Genomic DNA, 8488 nt, shown 5'->3' on the forward strand with positions numbered 1-8488 from the left:
TGCTGTTGATGGTTGTTACTGAAGGGAGGAAAACTTAACTATTCCGTTGTTTTTTCTCCCTCCTGGTTCATTTTAATTTTTTTCCATCTTCTTTTCAATTCAGCCCTCGCAGACTCAATTTGCATTTCAAATTCAAACGAATAGTGTGAAAAAGCTGCTCGGTCTACAACAAACTATTGCCAGCTTCTACCAGCTAGTCTCGCTCGATTTGGTGGGGAGTTGGAAGTAAAAATTATTACCATGAATAAAATTTCCAACTCAACTTGTCCGGTCGATGGCGTGCTTCTCGAATTTGTACCTCAACCTTCGCATGCACTTTTCCACATCCCGTTCGATTTTGATGGCCGTGGTGCGCAAATAGTTGCTCGAGCGCTTCAGCTCCAGGGGATTCCGGAACAGGAACTGGGCATCGTTGCTCGTGACCATCGTAAGATCCGAATTGGCTCGCTGCAGCAGATCTTCCTCGCTATCTCGGGTGATTAAGCTGGCCCGGCTCGAGTGTTGACTTCCGCCCAGGGATCCGAAAATGGGAAAAATATTCCAGTAATCCTCCGTTCCGTGCCGTTTCTGCAGATACGAGATGAAATCCAGCGAGTTCAGCAAGTCCTGCTCCAGGTCCTGACAAATCAGAAGGGCTTCATTGAGTTTTCTGATTTCTTCAATGTCCATGTTGAGACGGTAGAAACGGATTCTAGATTTCACTTTCATCTTGGCTTGCTTTTCTATCCAAAAAAATGTACAAATATTTATTTTAAACAAATTATCAAATCTATTTTGAGGAATTATTATACCTGAAAAGTGACTAAATTTTGCTTTATATGAAAAAAGGAGACAATTTTAGCACCATTCACTTCTAAACTAATTAACTTTTTGTTACAATTTGAACTTAAAATGACTTCCTGTACGATTTGACTTTCTTCAGAAGAACAAACAAAACGGAGCAGAAAAATGTTTCACAGTTTTAAGATCTTCATTGAGGTATATTTAATTACCTTAGGTAGTGTTGTTTGCAAATACAATGTGCAGTCAGGCAAATATATTGGGATAACATCCTTCCCAAAATAAACAAGAGTCAATCAAAGAAGACCCCTTTTATTGCGGCAATTTTGGCCGTTACTGGAAGTTCGAACATTAGTTCAGTTTCTATAGAACTGGAATATTTGCTCCTAATTTAATTTCAAAATTGTCAAAAAAATTCAAATGTAATTGCAAGCTTTTTTCTAATAACGCAAGATAAATTAGTATGCAGTCATTGGAAAAGAATGTATAAAATAACACTTGAAAAATATTCTCAAACAATATTTCAGTGCTCATATTTTAATCTTTTAGCTAGTTTATATGGCTTTCAATACTAGCGGAACTAAATTAACAATGAGTATAAATCACTGATTCTCGTTTTATTGGTTTCTCCCTTCGTAAATATATTTTATTGTACCTGAATACATATTTACCTTAATCCTTCAATTTTTTTTTTGAAAAAATGTCTTACTGGTAATACCTATTTCCACCACTTTTCCATGTGTAGCATTAAAAATAAAAATTTGATTATTTTCAGATCTCACTAGCGAAGCTTTGTCTGTCTGATCTGAAAAATTTAAAAATTTCCTCAGAAATTCACTCTGAACTCCACAAGTCATGAATTCTGATTTCTGGTGTATAATTTTTCCGATATTTAATTTTCTAAATAAAAAAAGACACGATATCTGAACTGTTGTTGGGTGAAGAGAAAAAACCCGCAACGTTACGTAAAAATTAAAAATTAAAAAGTTGTTTACTCACCGAGGAAAAAAATATTTAATGATTAGAAAAAAGAACCGCTGATTAGGTCTTGCCAATAAAAAAAAGGAGAATTAGTTTATTTTTCTATTAATATTCAGCCAATACATTTTAAAATACTTTTCAATTCATTTCCACAGAACTTTCTCACATAAAATTGCAATATGCGTATAGACACCGTTTGATTTTGGCAACACGCCCAAACATTTTGTGTTGCCAAATTCGAACGGCTTTTTTCAACTTTTTTTTCACTTTTTGCTTTAAAAAAAAACTTTTATTAACATTAACATTTGTCAATTTTTGACCACTTTAAGTCGTTTTTGTTTCTTATTATGTTTCTGATGCATTTAGTTCATTCTTGTTCTGTTTTTAATGTTTGTTTTTTGTCATATTTGCTATTATTGTTATTCTCCTTATATTTTTTTAAAAGTTTTTAATTGTCAGTTTTAGTCTTTTGTTTGTTTTTGTTTTTATTATTTTATGAATTTTTCATATATATTTTTTTTAATTTTTTGGTACTTTATATATTTTTTTTTAATTTTTATTTTTGTAGATGCATTTCTTCAACATTTAAAAACGAGTAGTATTTATTATGTTTGTCTAAATTATGTTGGTCCTGTCCTGTCATGTTATAGAGAAAACTATAAGGCAATGCCGTTTCAGGAAACCTGCTAAAATCGGATGTTGCCAAAATCGAATGTTCCAAAAACGATCTGGGTCTAAACATAAAGTTTTGTATGCAGTAAAGTGTTTAAATGTGCATTATCAATTTTTCCCGGGATTCCAAGAATTTCCGGGAAAAGGATCGTCAGATTTCCCTATTCCCAGGAACACTAGAATGGCCCGGAAATCTAAACTCTGATCAGAATGCTGTCAAAAATGTCTGCCATTAGTACTAACAGTCTTCCTTATCTACTAGGTACTACACGAATTTGAAAATTTTCATCGATGATAAATAAATAAAAAGAGTAATACAGTGACCGGAACAAGAATAGTATCACTATGTGTTTTGCATGTTAATTACGAATGGTTGAAAATCACCAAATTTTTCTTCTATAATTTGTTTCAAATTGTTGAGCGGGAAAATCAAGCAGAAGTTTACTTTTTTGTGGCAAAGAAATTGGCGTTGAGGACCAAAACTATGAAAAAGGGTGCGAAATGAGAGTAGTACCACTTGGGCTGTCAACAAAAATCTAAATTATTGGTGATCCTCTAGCGCTAAGGAATTTGATATTTGAGCTACAGTACTTTATTAAACTGCATAAATTCTTCATTGACAATCATTAACATGACAAAAAATGATGAAACATAGACTATTTCTCCAGTTTCAAGTCAAAGATGGCAGCACTATCTTGCTATTAAACGGCATTGAAACCCATTTTCGACTTTCCGGGATTATTGAGGTGTGTTGGGTGATTTTGATCTAGAAATAAGTAGTTATTTGGTACAGAGTGAATAAAAACAGGAATGCTTTGTAGCGTTAACTCCAACAAAACTATGTTGGAATACTACCTCTGTAGTATCGAAGCTTTTTGTATCACCTTTCATTATATTTCCTTGACCAAGAATTGCCTTAATAAGCTCGTCAATATACCTTGACTGCTGCACACATACAATGCAACAGGAGGCTAGAATAAAGGGCATTCTTGTTCAGTACTTCAGCTCACCAACCACTCTAAACTACACTAAATTTGGCGACGAGGAAAATGGCTAACTCTTTGGGTAAGTATTTCACTTCAAATGTGAAAATGAGCGATAGAACTGATAGTAATGAACCAGTTGCTTTAATGCGATATTCATAGTCTGGTTTCATTCTGCTTTAGCAGGAGTTCTGTTTTGTTGAAGAATCAGTGGCTTAAATGCCGGAAACGAAGCGTCTGATTATAATTTGTTTAAATGCAGAAATGTGAAGGAAAAGGCTTTTGCTGGTTGTGATGAAGTTGTAGTCTAAAAAAAAATGGAAGAAGTTTGGAAAATTACAGATGTGAGTGAGTGTAAGTGTCATAGTAAAGATGGTGGGACTAGATGAAAAAAAAATAACACTTGAAGTATTTTCACTGGGCGTAAAAAACGCAACTGTCATACAGATGATTATCCACACTCATAGTTTTTCCACTGGGGCAAAACTCTGCTGTCATGCAGGTAGACTATTTGAGTGAAAGAGATGGTCGAAAAAGAGAACAGGTTTTGAGATGCATATGTTGATGTTTTTTTTTATTTGTTTATTTTGGTTCGTGTGACTTGTTTATTTTGGTTCGTAGAAATATTAAGAGAAAATTAAATGAGTTCCAGCACCATCAGCAGCAAAAGTTGAGTGTTTTTGTTCGTTTATTTGCAGATATGATTCGCACGCTTGGCTTGCAGTTGCAAGTTTTTGATTATGCAGCTTTTACCGATGATGTAGGCATCGAATGGCGCAAGTGGTTGAGATCATTCGAGACAATGATGCGAGCTAGCCGCATAGAAGACGAGGACTGGAAGAAGGATTTGCTTCTTCATTATGCGGGGCCAAGTGTTCAACAGTTGTTTGACACTCTACCGGAGCTGCCAGATCAAAATTCGCGTGGACCATTGCTAAACGTGGAGCATTATGTACCGAACATGACTAGTTTCGAGGAAGCTAAAGCCAAGCTCAACGAGTTTTTCTTGCCTAAAGAAAATTCAACCTATGAAAGGCATCTGTTTAGGCAAATGAAACAAAAGGCCGGAGAAAATATTGATGCCTTCACCATTCGGTTGCGTGTACAAGGAGAACGTTGTGGATTCGGAGATAGATTTGACGAAAACATCAAAGACCAAATCATCCAGAATTGCGAGTCTGCTACGTTACGTCGGGATCTGCTAAAGCGAGGTGATGTTAGCCTCGAGGAGGTACTGTCCACTGCGAAAATTTTCGAAACCGTTGCACAGCAAGAGAAATCGTTTGGTAACGGGCATGGATTCAAACCACGAGAAGGTGACGTCAATAAAGTTGATACGATTCCCATTGGGAAGAAAAGGCGTTTTAATGAGCAAAGTAAGGTTGAATGCTTTCGATGTGGATTTTTCGGACATATAGCAAGAGATGCCACGTGCCCAACGCGATGACAAAATTGTAAGAAGTGTGGTCGCAAAGATCACTATGCGAAAAAGTGTCGCCACCACAAGCAGCTGATGACAAGATCTGGCGCATATCAATCAAGATACAGACATGCAGGAAACAGGAGTATTTCAATTGACGATGCAGGGGCGGACAACAAAAATGAGGACTCACACACACTTGGTGAAGCATATCACTGATGATTCGGTTACCGACAAAACGGAATACATTTTTAATGTCACGTCTGGTGACAACGACGGTGAAATGCAGTGCGAGATCGGCGGTGTTACTGTATCGGCGGTAATCGATTCTGGTTCGAAGTACAATCTGTTGAGCCAAACGAACTGGGATCAGTTAAAATCTAAGAATGTGAAAGTTTCCAACCAACGCCGGGATGATCCTACGGTGTTCAAAGCCTACGGAGGGCAATCGCTTCAATTGATTGGCGTATTTACTGCCGTTCTGAAGATTGGTACTGCAACAGAATTAGCAGATTTCTACGTCGTAAACGGCAGTGGAAAAATTTTGATTGGACGCGATACTGCAACATCCATGAGCGTTTTGAAAATAAGTACTCCTGTGAATACCATTGCAAATACCGATAATAAGCTGGGAACAATAAAAGACGTTGTTATAGACATTCCGATTAAACCTGACGTAACACCTGTTGTTCAACCATACCGTCGCATTCCTGTGGCACTAGAAAAGATGGTTAGTAAGAAGATCGATGAGCTCCTAAGCAAAGGAGTGATAGAACCTGTGAACGGACCTGCCAGATGGATTTCTCCGATCGTTGTGGTACCAAAGGGCGATGGCAGTGATGTGCGCATTTGCGTCGATATGCGTCGCGCTAATGAGGCAATCGAAAGAGAAAATCATCCGTTACCGACCATCGAAGACTTCCTACCGCACCTGGCGAAAGCGAAAATATTTTCTCGTTTAGATATTGAGAGTGCTTTCCACCAGGTACGTTAATTTTGTTGGAAGTTTTGTTTTTTTCTTCAGATAACCATTTTGAAATTTGAATTGATTTTGTTGTTGTTTGAAATGATTTTTTTTAAATAAACGATTTGATTTTTTTTCGACATCTGATGTACCGTGTTTTGTTGTAAATAGAAATATCGGAAAAGTCCCGTGAGATTACGACATTCATAAGCAATAGAGGCCTGTTCCGTTATACCAGACTGATGTTTGGTATCAATTGCGCGCCAGAGTTGTTCCAAAAAACGATGGAACACATTCTAAGCGGCTGTGATGGCTGCGTTGTTTTCATCGATGATATCCTGATTTTTGGAGCTGATAGATCGGAGCACGATTTGCGTTTAAAAAAGGTTCAGCAGAGGTTACTTGAGAAAAATATTTCCCTGAATGCAGGTAAATGTATTTTTGCCGCAACTGAGATGAAATTTTGAGGCCACATCTTGTCAGTCGATGGTATAAAGCCAGATACTGACAAATTAGAGTCGATTCGCAATTTCCGTGAGCCGAGATCTAGAGAGGAGGTAAGAAGTTTTTTAGGACTTGTGAACTATTTAGGAAAATTCATTCCTGATTTGGCAACGTTGACCTACCCACTCCGACAGTTGACAAAACAAAACCAACCTTTTATATGGGGACAAGTAGAACTCGAGGCATTCAACAAGTTGAAGAAATACATGGTTTGCCCAACAACGCTAGGCTATTTCGACGTTGATGACCGAACTCAATTGGTTGCTGACGCAAGTCCGGTCGGTTTGGGAGCGGTGTTAATGCAAATAAAAGGTCAGAATGCTCGTATTATCGCTTATGCGAGTAAAAGTCTGTCGGATGTGGAGACGCGTTATGCACAAATCGAAAAAGAGGCCCTAGCTCTTGTGTGGGCTGTGGAACGTTTCCACTTTTACCTTTACGGTCGGTCCTTCGATTTGATAACTGATCACAAACCTCTAGAGGCTATCTTCAGTCCTAAGTCTAAACCCTGCGCGCGAATTGAGCGCTGGGTGGTAAGGTTACAAGCTTACAAAGTCATTTATCGGCCAGGAAAAACCAATGTGGTTGATCCACTATCTCGATTGGCAATCAAAGATAATTACTGCGGGAAGACTTTCGATGAATGTGTAGAGTCCTACGTCAATTGGGTGGCGTCCAATGCGACTCCAGTGGCTCTAAAGATAACCGAGATTGAAGAAGCATCAAAGTTGGATACATCGATCCAATCCGTGAGGGGTGGTTTGGAACGGAATGAATGGTCGGAAGATGCGTTACCTTATAAATTGTTCGCAACTGAGATGTGTTTTTGTGGAATGATCCTCCTACGAGGAACTCGCATCGTTATACCAGAAAAATTAAGATCACTGGTTCTAGATTTGGCGCACGAAGGTCATCCTGGTATGACAGTTATGAAGCAGGTGGTGGCCAAAACTGGATGCTCAGGTCGAGCATTCCGTCAAAAACTGCCGCGGATGTATGCTTGTAGCTGCTCCTTCACCACCAGAACCAATTAAGCGTACCGAATTACCCTCGGGACCATGGGAACACCTAGCCATGGATTTCCTTGGTTCACTCCCGTCTGGACATTATCTTTTTGTCGTTATAGACTATTTTAGCCGTTACCTGGAGGTTGAGATAATGACAAAAATAGATTCCACCGAGACTATTAAACGGCTTAACACCATTTTTGGACGGTTCGGGTTACCGTTATCAATAACTGCGGATAACGGTCCTCAATTCTCTAGCGAAGAGTTTCGTGTATTTTGCGAAGCCAATAATATTAATCTAATCACCACGACACCGTACTGGCCGCAACAAAACGGAGAAGTTGAGCGGCAGAATCGATCTATTTTAAAAAGATTGACCATATGTCAGGCGACAAAAGGAAATTGGATCGATGAACTTAATAAATATTTATTGATGTACCGTTCAACTGCTCACTCGACCACGAAGAAGACTCCTTCAGAGATGCTGTTCGGCTACACCATTCGTGATCGACTTCCAACAGTTTTCCATCCTAAAGAGATCGATGAAGAAACGATTGATCGAGATAAAATAATGAAAGAGAAAGGAAAATTGTATGCTGACGAACGCAGAAACGCTAAACCGAACCCTATTTCTGAAGGAGATTCGGTTTTGGTTAAAAGGATGGTTAAATCAAACAAGCTAACTCCAAACTATGACCCTCAAGTATTTAAAGTTTTAAAACGGAAAGGCGGTGTTGTCATAGTTGCTTCAGAGAAAACAGGTGTTAAATATCGAAGACATGTATCCCATTTACATCGAGTACCAAATAAAACTGAGATCGACCCTTCACCGCATTCCAACATAGGAGACGGATCGTCAACATCGATCGAGCAAAACACTGCTGGGTGCTCGAGAAACTCTCGTGCCATTCGGCAACCATCTTACCTGCAAGATTACGTGCAGACAATTGATGTAAGAGCTGTCAGTGAAAATTGACAAACGGTTTGTGACTTATAAATCAAAATATAATAAAGAGAAAGTAAATGTAGTATCGAAGCTTTTTGTATCACCTTTCATTATATTTCCTTGACCAAGAATTGCCTTACCAAGCTCGTCAATATACCTTGACTGCTGCACACATACAATGCAACAGGAGGCTAGAATAAAGGGCATTCTTGTTCAGACCAGTAGCGAGGA

General features: G+C 38.4%; 2 protein-coding genes across 2 annotated transcripts; both read left to right on the forward strand.

The window, feature by feature from the left end:
- The first annotated feature begins 5017 nt into the window (after positions 1-5017).
- On the forward strand, positions 5018-5830 carry LOC129742303 (uncharacterized protein K02A2.6-like). The gene has a single exon (XM_055734185.1). The coding sequence runs from the start codon at positions 5018-5020 to the stop codon at positions 5828-5830; it is 813 nt and encodes a 270-aa protein (XP_055590160.1).
- Positions 5831-6510: 680 nt separating this feature from the next.
- Positions 6511-7338, forward strand: LOC129742304 (uncharacterized). Its single transcript, XM_055734186.1, has one exon. The coding sequence runs from the start codon at positions 6511-6513 to the stop codon at positions 7336-7338; it is 828 nt and encodes a 275-aa protein (XP_055590161.1).
- The last annotated feature ends 1150 nt before the right edge of the window (positions 7339-8488 follow it).

Source organism: Uranotaenia lowii, chromosome 2, assembly GCF_029784155.1.
Source record: "Uranotaenia lowii strain MFRU-FL chromosome 2, ASM2978415v1, whole genome shotgun sequence".
In the NCBI taxonomy this organism is placed as follows: domain Eukaryota; kingdom Metazoa; phylum Arthropoda; class Insecta; order Diptera; family Culicidae; genus Uranotaenia; species Uranotaenia lowii.